The sequence below is a fragment of the Sus scrofa genome, chromosome 4 (assembly GCF_054392235.1).
Source record: "Sus scrofa isolate SSC_HxYL_T2T_F1_AM1 chromosome 4, Sscrofa_HxYL_maternal_Yorkshire_Landrace_v2.0, whole genome shotgun sequence".
NCBI classification, from domain to species: domain Eukaryota; kingdom Metazoa; phylum Chordata; class Mammalia; order Artiodactyla; family Suidae; genus Sus; species Sus scrofa.
Genome location: NC_139386.1, coordinates 4,344,079 through 4,363,280, shown reverse-complemented (window position 1 = coordinate 4,363,280; position 19,202 = coordinate 4,344,079). Strand labels below are relative to the sequence as shown.

At 52.8% G+C, this 19,202-nt stretch overlaps 1 protein-coding gene across 1 annotated transcript in view; it reads right to left on the bottom strand.

The window, feature by feature from the left end:
* The window catches only part of COL22A1 (collagen type XXII alpha 1 chain), a 244,538-nt gene that overhangs the window by 22,574 nt on the left and 202,762 nt on the right, over positions 1-19,202 (bottom strand). The window contains exons 50-55 of the mRNA XM_021088863.2: positions 15,455-15,508; positions 12,132-12,185; positions 7,036-7,089; positions 2,953-2,997; positions 2,063-2,116; positions 24-77 (exon numbers count right to left, since the gene is read on the bottom strand). Of these exons, the coding sequence (XP_020944522.1) occupies positions 24-77; positions 2,063-2,116; positions 2,953-2,997; positions 7,036-7,089; positions 12,132-12,185; positions 15,455-15,508 (315 nt within the window). The remainder of the gene's footprint in view (positions 1-23; positions 78-2,062; positions 2,117-2,952; positions 2,998-7,035; positions 7,090-12,131; positions 12,186-15,454; positions 15,509-19,202) is intronic.

Genomic DNA, 19,202 nt, shown 5'->3' with positions numbered 1-19,202 from the left:
GTTGGACTCAAAGCGAAACTCACCGGTAGGCCCCTGGGTCCCTGGGGGCCCTGCGGCCCTGTGGCTCCTGTGTCTCCCTGGAACAGAGAGAGGTCACGTTATCACAGAGCCATCGCATGAAGACGATGGAGGCACAGTTTCAAATGGGGACCAAATTTCACCTGTTACCCAAGAACACCAACAAATGGCATCCAAACTGTTTCGTCATATCCATCGCCAGTTATTCCAGATATGGACAAACTCACTCCACGTACAGGAGTAAATGCACAGACAACCTCATCTGTACAGTCACTGATTTATCCACTTGCTTAGGCGCCCCCAACTGGCCCTGTGGGGATTTCAGGGCCCCATCTGGTGCTAACGGGAGTAACGGAGAAGAGAGCTTCTGGGGTCACTGGACTGTCCCCTGGGGCCGTTCCTGCCTCGGTCCCCGCAGTGAGAGAAACTCCACCTTCCGGGTGCCAGGCAGTGGGGAGGTACTGCCGCCACCTCCAGGGCCTTCCAGGCAGGCCCCCAACAAGGCATAATCTCTCCGAGTCAGGAAGGAAAAATACAGAAGCATGGCCATGCTCCAACACAAATTAGACTGTAGAACACCCTGGAAGATGGAGCTTTTATTTTATTTTTGTTTTTAGGGCTGCACCTGCGGCACATGGAGGCACCCAGGCTAGGGATTGACTCAGAGCTGCAGCCACTGGCCTACACCACAGCCACAGCCACAGCCACACCAGATCCAAGCCACATCTGCAACCTACACTACAGCTCATGGCAACCCCGGATCCTTAACCCACTGAGCGAGGCCAGGGATTGAACCTGAATCCTCAGGAGGACAACACTGGATCCTTAACCTGTGAAGCCACAACTGGAGCTCATAGAAAATGGAGCTTTAAAATGAAAAGAGTCAGAGAGCTGAGGAGAGACAAGAGCATGTGCCCTGCGATCTGGCCTCCTGGGCTCCTGCGCCCCTGCACCCTGACCTGCCGAGCCCACCCACCGCTGCCTAGGGAGCCCCTCCCAGACCCTGCAGTGGGAATTGCAGTGACAGGGGTTGGCTAGACGAGATTTTCAAACTGCGTTTCAGCGCCTGGGAGGCAGCTTTGGGGACAGGGCTGGGGAGAGGCCTCGCTCAGCGGTGCAGCTTCTCTGCTTTGGCCTGTGTGCTGGGCCTCCACACACAAGACTGGTTTTGGAAAATAGATCCCATTGCTACGGACAAGTGCAGGAATGAGACTGAATTTCTTCCAGGATCGTTTCCAGCTCCATCATCTCGAGACCACAGATCAACCAAGACGACGAAATGCGAGAGCAGGGGGCGGGGTACACGTCACCAGGGGTTAAAGGCCAGTGCTTGGGATGCGAAGGGGCGAGCAGGGGCCGCCTTGACTTCAGGACCGCGTGCGCATGCTCCTGACCACGCACCCGCAGGAGACCGAGCTGTGTCCACACCTCGCACTGCCCTGCAGGATGTCACGTCCCCAGGCCAGTGCCCTGTCGGGATGTGATCCCGGCAGATCTGGGCTCCATGCTGCTTCCTCCTGCCTCCGACTCTGTGCAGCCATGAGTAAGTCTCTTGGCCTCTCTGGTCCTGTTTTTCTATCATACGACCAGGGGAAAAGGTGACATGCCCCATCCTGATCTTAAGAACAAGAGTCAGTTCACATGTACCCCAGCACGTGGCAGTGATGCCCAGATGGGTTGGAGACGGAGAAATAATCCAGGAGAGACTCTGAAATGTCCATCCAAGGCCATCCGAGGCCAGATCCAACACGCGCATCATCGATGCCAACAGACAAATCACGACCGAGTCTGCAAAGCCTCCTTTGTACAGCACAGGCACCAACTCTCAGGCTGGAAGCCCAGGGGTAGGAAGACTCATGGGGCCTGTGGTGCCAGCAGGCGAGGTGTCATCAACAGAGGCCTAGATTTCCCCTGGGAGTCCCTCCACTGTGGCACCATCCCCTCATCCAGGTTCTGCCCATCTCTCGGTTCTTCGGGGAGGCGCTTTCTCTATACCCCCTCCTCCCACAGCCCCACCCAGGCCCCCCGGGTCCCCCACACTCACGTCTTTTCCTGGGGACCCTTCCCGGCCAGGGGGCCCCATGGCACCAGGCTCTCCCTAGAAGAGGAAGCAGAGACGGAAAGAGCTGCTGTCAGGGAGAGAGATGCAGAAGGCCAGCTGTCTCTGCCACAGCAATCCCAGAGCATCCAGTGGGGGGAGTCCAGGAGGACCACCTGCCCGAAAGCACCCCCCTGCGTCCTGGCCCCCAGCGGGGCCTGCAGTGTCCCCAGGCCAGCTGCGAGTGCCCGGCCCGCTCTGCCTCCCAGAGCTGCAGGGAGACACCAGCTGGGGGATCAGCCCGACCACCTGGACACCTCTGTCTCCCCACCTGCCAACCCCCTGCACCGTCTCGGCACCTCAGCTTTCTCCTCGTTGCACAGAGCATGGCAGGGGCTGACTGATGGACCCCTGAGGTTCTCTCTGTTTGGGGCACTCGGGGGAGATGGAAGAAGGAGAAGGCTAGGACAGGACCCAGAATCTTCCATCTGGGATGAGCCGGTGCTTTCCGCACACCAGCTCTGGGCCCTCGGGAAAACCGCTGTCTCCAGGCCTCGGTCCCCTCCTCTGTGACGAGGGGCCTAACAACAGCGCTCGCTGCTCAGGGCCCGTGACAACGTGGCAGTGACCACAGCTGACTCCAGGCTGACTTGGTCAGCTGGTGACACATCGGTGTCTGGCCCCCAGAGAAACATCTAGAAACCGTGGATGAGAAGGGATGATTCTTCCAATACTGCCACTGTCCTCTCTCAGGTGACATGGCATGCCCCCATACGCAGGGCCCTGTCCTCTCAGGGGACACGGCACTGTCCCCATCTGCAAGGCCCAGGAGCCCTCTGTCTAGAAGTGTCAGCTCAGGGGCACCAGGATGACCTGATGGCGAGACGTCCACTTACCCGGGGGCCAGGGGGGCCAGAGTCGCCGGTGTGTCCCTTGAAGCCCTAGAAGAAAGAGAATAACGTCATCCCACCCAAGAGCAGACGGACAAGGACCCGGGACACGGTCCAGCAGAAGCCCGCCCATCGCTCTGTCCTCCCGACTCCTCCTTGGTGACTGTGGTGCGCTGGGTTCTGCTCTGCGCCAGGCCCAGGCCAGGTCCCTGATGACCGGCTGGGTGACCAGGCCCTTTCTCCCGGGCACTCTGCAGCGGGGGCAGGGCTGCGGGGGCCTGTCCCAGAAATGCCCCAGAGGGTGGGGCATCTCCCCCACGTCTCTGACCCCCCTCGGCTTCATCTTTCTCATCTCACCCCACGTGGCTTAGACAAACCCCCCACCCCCGCCACCTGGATCCTGGGGCAGGTGGTTCCCTTTGAGACGACGCTGCCTTCAGCCCGAGTGAGGGCCTCGGTGCCTTTCTCGTTCCTGCACCCGGGGCTGCTCCCCATCAGCACCCATGAGCAGAGCCAGCCTGGGACCCCATGCTTGGCTACGGGGCTGGGCCACCCGGCGAAGCCCAGCGGCCTGGAAGTGCTCCACCTGCATGCAGCCCAGCCACAGAGCGCCAAGCCCTCTGAGCGAGGAGGAAGCGTTAGCAGAGCTGACACGCTCCTCTGTTATCAGCCAGGCCATCCTGACTGTGTGATAACCCACTGCACGGAGAGGGAGCTGAGGCTCAGAGAGCCAGGCTCCCTGCCCCAGGTGCCACAGCTGGAGGGGAATCGGATTTGGATCCGGGCAGGCCTGTACTGCTCCAAAGCTCCCCCATCCCTCACTGCTCTCCATGCTCGGAGACCCAGAGCCTTCACTGGCTGCTGACCCTGCACCTGAGAGGCTCCTCCTCCCTCCCTCCACCGTGCGACCACACCCTGGTTGTGTGTCCTCTTCAGGCTGCACAGTCGGCCCCATCAGAGGTCCCCGTAACAGGCTGCACGCGTCTGCATGCTGTTCCCTCCTGCTGGCGGGCCACTGGCCCATGGAGTCAACCGTGCTGGTTACAGGCCTTCCTCTCTGCCAGCCTCCCACCCCAACACAGCACGTCTCCCACTGCCACTGTCTGATGTCCTCCTGGCACCTCTGTCCCTGTGCAGCATCTTACAGCATCACTGCAAGGCACTGCTCTGAAGGTCCTGTGAGGCTGAATCCCCAGCCAGAGGCTGGTCCAGAGCCATGCCCTTGAAAGGGGGCTGCTGCCTGTGCACAGAGGTCAAGGTCAGAAGATCTGGGGAGCGCCTGGGACAGGGCCTTGAAGGTAACTTCACTTGTCAACACCCTCCCCCAGACAGGGCTGCACAGCGCAGGAAACCGCGACCCGCTCAGCGCAGCGAGGTGACCTGAGTGAGGTCCCGCGCTGGCCCCTCATTTGATGTAAAGGCAGGAATGAAGCGGGAGGGGCACAGATGGAGCCGGACCAAGACAGGAGTGTCCCATCTGCAGTGCCCCCACTGGGTACTGGGCCGCAGCCATCACACGTGCTCTCGCGGCAACGCAGTGAAAGCCTGTAAGATGGGGTTTGTTGTCCCCATTTTATAAATAAGAAACTTGAGGCTCAGGCCGATCTGTCTCGGAGAGACTCAGTAGGGGAAGCATGAGGCAGGAGTCCATCCTGCCCCCCCCTCCCACCGGTCTGGGGGTAAGAAGGAGTGGTCTTAGGAGGGAGGCTCTGAAGGTCTCAGTGTAAGGAAGGAATGGGGAGGGGGAGGGCAAGGATGGAGGAAGAGGAAGATCCCACCTGCCGAGCCGTCCCGGACGCAGGCACACCCTCGCCCCCGTCACGCTCAACTCTAGGAGCCGGCGGTTTGTGGCCTGTTAGGACCTTCAGGGACCAAGGCCACGTGCCTCCCAGCTGACTCCCCCAGGCCCTTCTCAGACCGCGTTTCCTGGTTGCATCTCCCAGTTTCGAAAAGCAAGTAAGGCCCCTCCTGGGGACAGGACAGCCCTAAAGCTGGCCACAGGAGGAGAGGCGCGTCCTAGAATGACCACAGCCCTGGCAATGTGCTCTCTGTCCTGCCTGCCCCCCCCCCCCACCGACTGGGGGGGTAAGAGTGGGCGGCAGCAGGGTGGTCGGGCACAAAGGCGGGTCTCAGACTCCGGGAGGGTTGGGGGAGGAGGAGGAAGCAGAAGCCCATCAGCTTTGACTCCACATTCAACCCCCGTAACCTCCTAATATCACCATCCCTGAAACGAGGATAATAACACGCCCCCCGGGCAGAGCTTTGCAGGGTTAATCTAAGGAAAGGGGCTTTTCAGGCTATTAGGTCTGTAGGAGCAGGACTGACTGTGGGATCAGCTGGAACTGAGCCACAGCGCCCTCTTTCTAGCTCTGGGTCTTAAAGGGCTTTACTTCACTGGGGCTCAGTTTCCACATCTGTAAAATGAAGACAGAACCTACATTTGCAGAGTTGCCGTAAGGATGGAGAAAGAGAGTGCGCTCCGCTGTTCAAAACAGGCCAGCTCCCTTTCCCTTTCCCCGGAGAGGGACAGGTTCCGCCTGGGTCCCAGCATCGTCCTCAGAGACACTAGAATCCCGATTGCAGCCAGCTCGGGGGCAGGGACCCTGGTTGCCCTCCTCCCATATAATCAGGGACAAAAGCATCAACTGAGGAGCCGACACAATGTCCCGGATGCTTGGCGGGGGGTTTGCATGTTTTATCTGCTCCTTTAGTATTGTATTCACGGCACCCTAGAGAAGTGGGAGCCATTCTGATACCCATTTCAAAGACGAAGAAACAGAGGTTCAGAAAGGTCCCCTGACCAAGGTCATAAAGTCAGTAAAGACAAAGTGAAAGCTGAACCCAGGGCTGCCTATCTCAGAGCCCACAGGGCTCCAACTCACACCATGCCAGCCAGAGGGGGGTCTTTGTTCACCTGCCTGGGTCTGTACCCCCTGCCCCTGCACTGAAGCAGGACTCCTTACAACTCTCAGCTGAGAGATGGGTGTCGCCCCAACACAGTTCCCAGCAAACGGAGCCCCTCGGCTCAAACAAAACAAAACGCAACAACCTCTCCTTCCCACAAACAGAAACAACCTTTCTGAAAACAAAACACTAATTCTGTGTCTTAATCCCCCCGTGAGAGGTGATAGCGTCGCATTCTTAGGCCTCTTCTCCTGGTAAAATCAGGTGAAAGGCAAAGAGGTTTAGGAAAAAGGACAGGTTTTCTGTGACTGTTTTATCTCCCCTTATTAACACCAGCCAGGTGAGTTACTGATTTTTTTTTTTTTAACAGGAAAACACATTAAGGAAATAGAACTAGCATTTTGAACGCCTACTTCTTGCTAGATAACTGGATTTTAAGATTTTCATTAAAAATCATATTTTTTCTAAAAGAAAATTTAAGGAATTGTGTAAGTGATTTTGAAAATATTGAGTAAAGCACTTAGTAAAACACCCCCACCAACCCCAAAATACAGAGTTCATCTTTATAGAAAAGGTGTCTGTATATGTTTATATGCGTGATGAATAGTTGAACAGCTAGATAGAGATTTAGGCATATAAATGCTGGATGTGTCACACACAGAAAAAAAGACGGAAAGAATACCAGCACGTTAACAAGAGCTTCACTTGTGTGTTGCAGATGATAAGCAACTCTATTTTCTTCTCTATGACATTACTTTTCTTACTATTTTCCGTTTTATTACCATCATTTGTTATTGTTATTCCATGAGGATGAATTATTATCATTAATTGGGGAAAAAACCCTTCGGCTGTGGAAAGGGTTCAAAATTCAAATCGACTCACTTTTAGGGGTCCTCTCATCCAGGGAAAGCCCATTACGAGGATACCAAATAGGATAAGAACCAAGAAAACTTAGAACAGCAACATGGTAAGAATGGTTGCAATTTTGCAAATAAATTTTATAGCAATGGCACGTGAAAGACCTGCATTTACTGCCTGGAAGTACCAAGGTCTTGGCAGACAGGGATTTCTGGAAGCTACAGCCGAGCAGGCTCAGAGACCCTACCCACTGCGTCACAGCCAAGTGGCTGATGGTTTTATTCCACCGTGGACAACACACCCACACACACCACACTCAGCACTTACTGGGGGACCTTGGGCGCCCTCCGGTCCTGGCAGACCCGGCTCTCCTGTTTTGCCCTGAGAGGAAAGAAGAAGAGAAGCGTTTGAGGACAACATCTTAAGGATCGAACTCTCCGTGGCCGCCCGGGCTTCACGGCGCCACATTTCCAGGGGCAGGTCTCTGCCCTCTGCCCCCCGCTCCGCCCCCGGCTCTGTGGTCCATTATCGTCCATATAAATCAGCTCGGAGTAGCACAGCCTATCTCGCTCCTGGTTTTCCTGGGAAGGTGCTGGGTGCACAGGTTTCGCCTCTGAAACACTCACCGTGCCTCTTTTTATTCTCGGAAGTGCTCTGGTCTGGTTGAGAAATTCCGTGGAAGCCCCAGTTAGAAACAGCTTTATACCTACTCACAAAACCACCTCAAGGCAGCCGAACGTTACATGCCTGTTACAAACGGGGACACTGAGGCTCCAAGAGGGCACATGGTTTCCCTGAGTCAACCAAGGGCGGAGCCAGACGGGACGCCAGCAACACGCTAAGATGCTCTGTCACCCAGCAGCAGCGCCCACCGCCGGGAGGGCCTGCAACTCCCCACCCCCCGCCCCCTCCTCCTAACTGCACGGAGGCCCCTGGGACACTCGCTACTCAGTCTTCACCACCAGCAGCTTCCTGTGGCCCTGGAGCAAACAAAGCCATGAAGAAAAGCCAGTGCGAGCCTCGGGTGCTGAAGTCCTGCTAAAGTGGTGCGCAGTGGGGGAGCGTCAGGACCAGCAGGGAAGGGGGTGCAAAGCTGGGTGTGACCGATGGGGAGACGGGCAGCAAGAGGCCCCGCCTTCACTCTGGGGGGGGTGTGCCTACTTCCCCAACCCCGCCTTCATTTTCACAGAGACCTTGAGGGTTAAAGGGGGTCCATTAAGGGGCACAAGAGAGGGAGAAGAGCATTTGTGGATTTTCCTCAACATTTACATGTATTTATTTATTTATTGGCCATGCCTGTGGCATGTGGACGTTCCTGGGCCAGGGATCAAGCCCGAGCCACAGCTATGACAATGCTGAGTCCTTAACCGCTAGGCCACCAGGGAACTCCCGTGCATAGAGTAAAAATTACAGGGAGAAGGAGGATTAGACCCCAAGTTTTGGCACCCGAGTTTGGTTTTCCTTCTGGCCAGCGTGTGCAGTCTGTGTAAGCCTAGCTGTGTGATGGTGGGCGCCACCTCCCTTCTCTGGATCTGCTTCTCAGCTGTAAATGCAGGACAATCTCCCTGCCATGGGTCCTCCCGGGCCTGACTCGGTTCCGCCCCAGAGTCAAGAGAAGGCATCACGTCCCAAGTTACCAGCAGGAAAAGGGTGACGACCAGCCACTGCAGCAGGGTTCCGTGTGCCAGGCACTACCCTGGCACTTCACACAATAGCGCCTGTCAATGAGTCCTCACTAGCACCCACAAGGGAGGCACTTTTGTGCTCCCCCAGGCCCAACTCCAAGGCACAGAGAGGTCAACCTACTCAAGGTCGCACAGCTGGGCTTCTAGACAGGCGTTGTGGCTCCAGAGCCTCTGTACTTTGTTCTGCACTACAATTGATGCTCAGATGCCCCCTATTAGAAATGATACAACAAGCAACTCTAAAAGCTGCCTATCTACCCACCCGTCTGTGTATCTATCTACCCATGCATTCCTCACCTGTCTATCTACTGTCTGTCTGTCCAGCCATGTCCCTGATGTGTAGAAACTTTTTTTGCTTTTGTTTTTTTTTGGGGGGGGCTTCACCCATGGCATATGGAAGTTCCCAGGGTAGGGGTCAAATCAGAGCTGCAGCTGCCGACCTACATCACAGCAACACAGGATCTGAGCTGCATGTGCGACCTACACCACAGCTCACAGTAACGCTGGATCCTTAACCCACTGAGCAAGGCCAGGGACTGAACCTGCATCCTCATGGATACTAGTTGGATTTGTCTCCGCTGCGCCACAGTAGGAACTCCCTGATATATAGGAACTTAAAGGAGTAAGTCACAGTGGGAAGTAACCCCCGTGCCCATAGCCAAGGCTGCTGGTCCCCAACTGCCCTCCCTGGCTCATGGGAAGGGCTCCTGTCACTTTGCTAAGCAGCCCTGCTGGGACAGAAGAGGCTGTCACAGAATGGCCTTTGCGGTGCTGGACTGCGGGGTTGAAGGCCCAAGGGCAGGGGAGTTCAGCCTCCACAACCAACCCTCCATCAAAAAGGCTGGAGCTGATGAAGTAGCCTCCTGGGCCCCTGGCAGGGGTTGGGGCAGAGAGGCCAGGTGTGCCCCTCGCCTGTTCTCAGATGGTCCCCAGGGGGAGGGGACCGCAGCTGCCCATGGGAATGTCTCACTCACTAGCCCGTTAGTGGGTTTTCTTTCCCTCCTTCTTTCACTTCCTCACTCCGTCCATGCTCCTGGGAGCACATCCCCAGCCCTGCGCCCGCCTCCAAATCCTGGTCTCCAGGTCTGCTCTCGAGGGTCTCTGATGCCACCCTTGCCTGGGCCAACCTCCTCCCAGACGGCTCGGAGCGATGAACATCAGGAGGGCCACCCGGAGACCCCAGAACCAACTGACCGGTGCGCCCAGGAACGCCCGCTGGGGGGCCCGAGGGGCCCCTCCCTTCCCAGCAGAACCAGCCCCGCCCCCTCGGGCGATGAGCTCCCCACTGCTTACCCCCCAGACCTGGTCTTAGACCAGGCCCCGCCCAGCGCCTGGCACAGGCCTCTCTGGAAAAGGCCTTCAGGGAACAGACAGAAGGAAGGTCTAGGGCCTCTGTACCCTGAACTGTCAGTGACACAGGTCGACACCTCTCAGAGTGATACACTTCCTGCAAGATGGCTGGTTGCCTGCCTTGCGGCATGAACTCCGGGGTCAGCCTTCAGGACGTGGGTCCCAGATGCTTCACTGACCAGCTGTGTGACCTTGGCCAGCCTACTCAACCTCTCTGTGCCTGAGTCTCCTCATCTGGGCCAATAATGAGAGGCACACCCCACAGGGTTTTTCTGGGGGTTCCGCTGGAAAACGCAACGAAGCACTCGGTGCCCGTCTGTCCTCTCCTCGGGGTGCAGGCGGCTGCTGTCAGGCATGGTGGCGTTATCTGTTCTTTTTCCTCACCCCACAGCCTCAGCCTGGCTAACTGCCACCTGCCCACCCCAGGCTGCCCTGCTGGGTGTCAGCCTTCGACAGCTTAGATGAGCCTTTTCTTCTGCTCGCTGCTAGAAGCCCTTTCTTGTCCTCTCGGCAGAGAGTTCTGGTTTCAGCACCTGGCAAGCAGGGCAAAGTCATAAAGAAGGTGCTTCTGGCGAGTTGCGTAAGACGCAGACTGAGTCATAATTGTCATGACCAAGCAAATTAAATGGAACACAAACCTCGCTGTGGAGACTTTCGTGTAATTCCTCTTAGTGGTTCTAAAGCTTCTAAACTAGGGCAGTTGGAAAAAGTAACGCACTGAATGAACAATTAGAGAAGCCTGGTGCGTTTAACCACTTTCTCACTTCACTGGCTTCTGCAGCAACTCCGGCAAGTCACTACCTTTATCCTCATTCTCTCTGACATGAAACCGAAACCCGGAGATGCTCAGAGACCCACGGCAGCTCGCAAAGCCTGTGGGGGTGGAGCAAGCGCTGCTTCTGGTTGTGGTTGTCATTTTGGCCTAAAATATTTTAACTTCACTTTATCAAGAAGCACTGCACACACACGCTCCAAACCTTTAGAAGATAACCATGGAATATCATACTGTGGGGCATAAACCTGCCTTCCTATCCCCGTGTCCCTTCTGCTCAGCAGCACCCATCCTCAGCTACCTCCCTGCTTGGTGACTACTCCTCTTGGTGTTTCTGGAGTCTCCCAGAGTTCCTTTATGTAAATGCTAGAAAAATGCACATAGACCCATTTTCATACAAAAGAGGGCAGGCTAAACACACAGCTCTGTGCGCTGTAAGTTGGGGATGTCTCATGTCCTGTTTAGAAAATGCCCTCGTTCTTCCTCACGTCTGCTGGGCATTCTATTGGCCGCACCTATCATTAACTGTCTCCTGCTGGTGGGTGTTGGAAGAACCAGGTCTCGGCCCCAGGTGCCACCTTCCTCTGTCCGCTCGGTGCTGAGGCTGTGGAAAGGGTTTGTGAAGACAAAACCGCTGCTGGAATAAAGCTTCAGCATCATCACGGAGCCCAGATCCACCCTCAAGACGGACTGGGGTCCTGGAAGGACCACACTGAGGTCACAGAGGCGGCCCCTCTGCCTGCACACCTCCAGCCAACAGCGACCAGGGCCATAGGGACAGCGCCTCAGTAGCACGTGGTCCCTCTCACTGGGTGGCCCGGGCAGCTGACATTAAAGATCAAGAAAAAACAACTTGAGGAGTTCCTGTTGTGGCACAGTGGTTAACGAATCTGCCTAGAAGCCATGAGGTTGCAGGTTCGATCCCTAGCCCCGCTCAGTGGGTTAAGGATCCAGCGTTGCTGTGGCTGTGGTGTAGGTTGCAGACGAGGCTCGGATCTCACGTTGCTGTGGCTCTGGCGGAGGCCGGCAGCTGCAGCTCCAATTTGACCCCTAGCCTGGGAACCTCCATATGCTGCGGGAGTGGCCCTAGAAAAGGCAAAAAGACAAAAAAAAAAAAAAAAAAGAAAAGAAAAGAAAAGAAAAAAGAAAAAACAACTTGATGCTAAAGTGGAAGAAAGGCAAACTCAGGCACCCTGGAGCCAGCAGGTGAATCTCAGGCTTTTTTTTTTGCGGGGCTCGGGGTGGGGCAAGGCTTTTCAGATGTCGGATTTCTATTCCAGCAGCGCTGACCTGCCCGTTCCCCTCCCACATCCACAGGATGGAGGCTGCAGGGGCAGTTAACAAAAACCAGAGAGGGACAGGAGCCCTGGGCTAGGGTTTGGATTCTGTCACCAGCCCAACAGGTGACTTTCAGCCCATGATGTCACTCTCTGAGACTCGGTGTCCTCAGCTGTCAAATGGGACCAGCAGCATCGACGTTGCAGGGTTCTCAGGAGACGTAAATGACGCAATGCACCAAAAATAACTCTCCCTGTGCCCGGGTCAGAGCAGCTCCAGACACACACAGTCACTGCTTCTGAGAAATGGAGGGTAAAAGACGATTGAGCATCCCTCACCGGCTCTCCGGGGGCTCCTGGTTTTCCATCTCTGCCTTCTTTGCCTTCTTCTCCCTGCAAGAGAAACTCCACTTGGTTATCTGGCCGAAGATGCTAAGCAGGAAGGAAGGACAGACGCCCTCCACGTGCATGCTCAGCAGGCAGAACTGGCTTGGTGACCCAGTTTCTTCCCCAGCACCACGATTCTGGCTTCGATCTCTGGTCCGCAGTGCCTGACACACAGGGGGAAAGCAGGAAACTGCGGTAGCATCACTATTACTGTCACTGGCTGACGGAAGCCCCCACGGGATCTTTTCGTGGAGTCAAACTTAGAATAATAGGGGCTCGTCTCTGAGCCTCCGGGGTTGACTGTGGTGATAAGGAGGCGCTTCTGACGAAGACAATGGGGTTACTGAGGGACAGGCTAGCTCCTGGGACACAAGAGGGGCTTGGTAAATGACAGCAAGGGCCAAGGCCGGGCTCCCTGGGAAGGCTGTGAACTTTACATGTTTCTTTGCATTGAAACCAAGCTACCAGACCCTCCCCGTTCTCCACCTCCTGCCCATCTCCTGCTATGAATAAGACACTATAAGCCTCATGCTTAACTAAGCGATCATCATCATTCTTCAGGAGTCTCTGCAGATCAGGACAACGATGACAACATCACACAGACCTAGGTTCCATCCTGGGCCACCACGCCTGGGCGGGCTCGGGGGAAGGAAGGCAACAGGCAGCCAGGCAGTGGGGAAACTGAGTCACACGGAACAAGGTCTGAATCCCACTTGCACCAACTACGCCTACGATCTGGGCCACGTTCCGGACACTCACAGCTCCTCAGCAGCCCCCCTCCTGAACAGAGATGACACACCGGCCTGGCAGAGTCACAAGGTGGCTCAGAATCAATGCTTCCACAGGCGACGCTTAACAAACCAGGCATCGATCAACAGCACTGGCGGTGCAGCTGTTCCTGCCGCCCAGCAGGTGCTCCTGAAACTGGGCAGTAGCCCTCATCCGCGCCTTTGACGTCCGCGCCTGCGCACCGGCGGGAAGCACAGGGGACAGTAATCTAAGGCTGGTGACCATCCGGGAGGCTGGCCAATGCTCCAGGGGCACCGGGAACTCTTTATGGATCCTGTTCCCCGTGTAACCATGATAACACTAAAGAAACCCCTAGGCTGACGCGGACGCCAGGCAGTGTCGGTTCTTTTTTCAGTTAGAAGTTTACCTCCAGGAACCGCTTCTCTCCATACACAGAGCAGCGGCGAGGAGGGTCAAGAGACCCGATAAGGAGAGTGGCCAACTCGGCGTGGAGGCTGGAGGCTGGCAGGAGACCCTGGGGACTCCTGGGGCAGACACCTGGTTCCTGGGGGCAGCAGGAGCGCCACCTCGGACAATAAAGAAGAGCACCGAGCGTGGGCTACTGAATCATCAGAGAAGGAACCGAGGCTCCCGGCAGAGAAAGGCCCCCCCTTGCTGACTGCATTGCTGGGCCAGCCTTTTAAACTCTCCGAGCGTCAGTTTCTTCCCCTTTAATAAGTTAAAGAGATCTTCGCACTGACATGGCAGGAAGAGGAGCCGTAGGGCATATAAAGGGGTGCCTGTTGCAATGCTTGGCACAGAGTTGGCTCAATAAATGGGAAACATTGTTTTAATTCACAGAAGTCAATGCTGGTGCTCTACGAATATTAGTGAACGCTGACGCTGCACCGCTCCCAGCCCCTACCAGACACAGAAGCCTCTCAAGTTTTTCCTATTTCTTATGGTCAGTGCGAGTCCGCACACCCGTGTCTTTCTGCAGGTTGCACCTTCTACCCGAAATGCCTTCTTTCCGACCCCTCTCGACTTCCTCTGCCTGGATAACTTGACTTTGAAGACTCATCTTAAGAATCACCTCCTCCAGGCAGGCCTCCAGGCCTGGCTTGAGTGCCCACAGATCTATCACCTTAGACATCACGCTCTGCGTCAATGGTTTCTTCCTTTTCTGTCTGGCTGCCCATGAGACCCCAGGCTCCGCGCTGGCAGAGACCACAGCCCAGAACATAACCCCATGATGGCAAGGCCCTCTTCTGTTATATTCCCAGATCTAGCCACCAGCAGGTGCCTAGTTAGAGTGCTGAATGAGCAAATCAATGCATAACGGAGGAGGTGGTCACTAATAAACCACTACACAAATACAGACACGATTACCAGCTAAGACAGGTACTTAGGAAGAAAGGAAAAAGAAAGCAAGACAGCCTAGCTTGGCCTTGGGGGTGGGAGTGGGGGAGATAAAAACTTAGGAAGTGTTTTGCTTGAGGTGAGATGAGAAAGGTCAAAGGCATTAACTAGCAAAAGAGGTGACAAGAGGGCATTCAGAGTGGAGAGAAACGCATGTGCAAAGGCCCTGTGGCCTGGAGAGAAGATGCAGAATGTTCTAGAAACCAAAGAAAGCCAGCATGGCTGGAGCAAAAGAATGCAACATGGCGCGGGGGTGGGGGGGTGCTGTGGCCAGGACGGGCCCTAGCAGCAGGCACATGCCAGGCCTGGAAGCCACGCCAGGCTTTAGCCTCAATGACAAGGACACACGCAGCCTCTCTGAGCCATTCTTACTGCCAGCATACTGGAGAATTGGATCCTATTGAGAACTATATTAACTGAAAAGTCCGGAACACTTGTGGAAAGCAATTTTACAGTATGTATCAGGAGCCTTAGATATTACTGCACTCTGACAAGCAGACGGCCCTTTGGGGAACCATCCTACAGAAATAAGAAAAGCGCTATGTATTTAAAATAATCTAGAGCAGATTTCTGAAATAGTTGTAAGATTTACGAGACGACAGAAGAATATTCACAGGCTGTATGCTGCATTTATTGGGTAGAGTGTATATAAAATTTATAAGCATTTAATACTAGTGTGGAAAATAGAAAATGCTTATATTATCACAAACAATTATCACAGCTATGTATGAATTATGTGTGTGTGTTGACTGATGAATGTGTGTATAGAAAGAGAAGAATTTTTTTTTTTGGCTGTGCCCACAGCATGTGGAAGTTCCCGGGCCAGGGACTGAACCTGCGCCACAGTAGTGACCCGAGCTGCCGCAGTGACAATAATGCTGGATCCTTAACCCGCTGTACTGCAAGAGAAATCCTGCAAGTTTTATTTACACAAATAAACAATATATACATAATGGAACAATGAAACTAAGGTTGGCTTTGGTTAGTGGTTATTTTTCTTCTAATTTTCTGTAGCGTCAAAAATTCTCCTGGTAAACATGCTTTGCTTTAATAATGCTGGAATATAGTTTTCTTTGCTTTTTTCTTTTGTAGTAGAGAAACAACGGTTCTTTAAAAATGCCACTTACCGGGATTCCAGGTAATCCAGAGGGGCCTGGGGGGCCAGGAGGACCTTCTTTGCCCTAAAAGATCCAGGACACAAAATGCCATTAAATTTCTTGGACTGGCTTTTCTAGAGGTAAATGGTCTCACCCGGAACTGCCTCCGTGGGTTGGAAGGAGGCTTTGGTGAGGAGCAGTGGGTGCCTGTGCACCTGCCACAGCCACCTCACCGCTTCCCCACAGGGCAGGGAGGTGCCCTGGGCCAAGCATAAATATGCAGCTTGGTAGTCATGCAGCCCGGGACTCCTTCTGGCCTTATGACATAGACTCTTGGGGAATTGGAGACTGAAAGCATCATGGGAAGAAGACCCTGGGGCTTGGCAGCCCACAAGACCTGGGTCCAGACCCCACTCTGCACTTCGCCCCCAAACGCCTGTGACTCAGGACCCTGTCTCCCAGCACCCAGCACCCAGCACCCAGCACCTGCAGGTGTTCTGCACGCAGGACTTGACACAAACAAGGGACTGACCAGGGGCACGGGTAATAGACGGTTGTATTACTACCACCTTCTTACCCAGGGGGTTCCACGCATTTTTATTATCAACCACTTTTAGGATTCCTTTCTCCCATGAAATAGACCTTGAAAGATTTTCTTCCAAACTGCACTAATTAATATTTCATTTCCCATTTTATTCACCAAAAACACACATCGCTGTCACTGAGAGCTTCTAAATCAGATAAAGTAACCAGAGGCGTCATTTTTCTCAGGAGGCGCATTCTGGCATCATCCTAAGCCTCTACCAGGAGTTTTGAGAAGAGTCCCGATCACTTTATAATCTCCTGCCAGTGTTTCTTCTGCAAGTAAACACTGGCGTCAGGTTTTACACTCAACCCACGTGCCCCACAAAAGGCAATATTCTTAAAGGCTGGATTTTAGCCCCTTGGAAGAAAAGCAAAACCAAAAATATTTTGATATTTATTTCAGGCTTATAGAGATTTTTATTGTCATATAAAGCATCTAATCAGGAGACCTTACTTTCTTTATTAAGTACTAAACTCAATCAAAACTCAATAACCGAGTTTTATTTCCATATCTGAAGAAAATGAAAGATATAAGTATCAAATCATTAAGATACTGAGAATTATTTTTTCATAGACCCTTGAGAACCAGTGAAAAATGGACAATGTTTTAGGTTCACTACTGTTTTTTTAAAACCTTTCCTCAAGGAGTTCCTTTGATGGCTCAGCAGTTAACGAATCTGATTAGCATCCATGAGGATGCAGGTTTGATCCCTGGCTTTGCTCAGTGGGTTAAGGACCCGGTGTTGCTGTGAGCTGGGGTGTACGTCGCAGATGTGGCTTGGATCTGGCATTGCTGTGGCTGTGGGGTAGGCCTGTAGCTGTATCTCTGATTACATTCCTAGCCTGGGAACCTCCATATGCCACGGTTGTGGCCCTAAGAAGAAAAAAAAAAAGCAAGAAGAAAACAAACAAAAACAAAAAACAAAACAAACCCTTTCCTCAAATGTATCTGCATGTTACATAATCATGCTGAGAGATAACTTTTTTTTTTATTTTTGGAGGTGTGGCTCCTGGCCTACACCACAGCCACAGCAACTCGGGATCCAAGCTGAGTCTTTGACCTACATCATAGCTCAATGTGATGTAGGGATATGGCAATGCCAGATCCCTAATTCACCGAGCAGGGCCAGGGCTCAAACTCGCATCCTCATGGATACCAGTGAGGTTCGTTACTGCTGAGCCCCAAGGGGAACTCCGAGATTACTCTTAATTTTCACAAAATGAAATGCTAGGTTCATGCATTTGCCTTCGTAACAGTTTGACAGAGACCTGCATCTCTGTAAACTCATGCTGCATGATATTTGAGACTGTTTAGACATATTGCCACTTGCACCAGTGCAGAATAATAATATAAAACAAAAAAACAGTCTCTTTCTCTCCACAGCACCTGCAAACACGTTAATAAACAAAGTGAATATTTTTTTGTCAACTTGGGCCAAATATTCAATCCCCATTAGGAATTTTAAAATACTGATAACAGAGCTTCCTGGATTCCTTCCTGGGTGCCTATTACTCCAAAGACCCTAGTTGGAAACACTAATGATCTAGGACAGGAATCCGTGAGCTCCGGGCCTTTGCCTGTTTTGCAAATAAAGTTTTATCAGAGCCCAGTCTCACCTGTTAGTGTACATACTGTCGGCGGCTGATTTCACCTTATCGAGGCAGAGTTGAATATTTGCAACAGAAACCATATGGCCCACAAGACTAAAATATCTACTATTTAGGTTTTTTTTTTTCCTCCCATCAGGTGAGTTAAAGATTCAGTAAAGAGTCAGTATGGTTGGTCCCAAACCTGCTTTTGAGACTTGTTGTTTGCTATGGAAATTATACAATTTAGCTGCTGTTCATTGGGTAACCCAATGAAATTTAGGTGGAGAAAAGAAGAAGAATGGCCTTTTGTGCAAATTAAGACCTTGAAAATACTTGACAAAGACGAGACACTCGCTGTCTAAATAGCTGATAGCTATACCACAAGAGAGCTGTAAAAGATTAAGCAAAAATTCTAATAAACCAGGATTCTGCATTCAAATTGCTTCACGGGTGTTCTCATATGCTCAAGCCACTTTATAAAAAAGTAACAAATAGTAAATAGGTGGATATTCTTTCTACAAGATGGTAACAAGAGACTCCATTCAAGGGAACAGAAAGAAAAATAAGGGCCTTCATTCTATGTCAAAAAGATTGGCAAATGATCTATATGTTTTAATTTAAAACACAACGAAAATAGATTTGTGTTTACTTTTTAACCGTTTCCTATATAATTTTCTTTTTTTCTTGCTTCCTTCCTTGCATCCTTCCTTCCTTCCTTCTTTCTCTCTCTTTCTTTCGACCACCACAGTCACTGTTTGTACAAAGACGACTTGGGCTAGATTCTGGTCTGATGTTTATGCTGAAATACCAAGACCACGGGCAGCTTCAAGCACAGGCATAACTTGCCAGGACAGAATCAACATTTTATTTAATGTAGCGTAATTCCTGCGAATGCAAGGATTCACATCTGGGCCCCACATCTGGTTCTCCTTGGGCAAACAGTCCATTAGCTTTTATCGGGGAAATCGTTTTCTGTCTCAGAATCAGTAAAAAGCTGCTTGTGGTACTGTTTATATTGTATTCCTTCTGGGCCTCCTAGGTGGGCTGCTTCAAAAGGACTCACCAGACGGTGATCAGAAGAGAACCGCGTGGCTCTTACTTCTCAAACTTATCATCCCTCTGGTCCCTGACCTGACCATCCTGCCCACACAGTGGGTCGGTGTGGAGGAACAGAAGGCGAGCTGACATGGGAGTTTTCCGACGGACTTAACACCCAACTTGGATATTAACGTCCTGTATGACCTTGGATGCATGGCCTCAGCCCATCGGGCTTTGCCCTCCTCATCCGAGGAGGAGGAAGTGGTCCTGGCTGATCCCTACAGGGCTCTTGGTGCCTGTGTCCAGAGGGTGGACTTGCTTGCTTAGCAATAGCTCTACCTGAAATATGACACTGAGATTTCGCAGCCTGGGGTGTGTACCTGGCTCTGCCATCGCCTCACTGTGCGAGCCTGACCTGGGGGTTTCACGTCTCTGAAGCCCACGTTCCTTATTTATAAAGTGGAGACAACGATTCCCAAAGGTGAGGCAGCCAGAGGAGAAGAGCAGTATGAGCAGAGCCTATCTTGCTTTAAGTGAACACGCATGTAGTGACGCCAAGCACAAT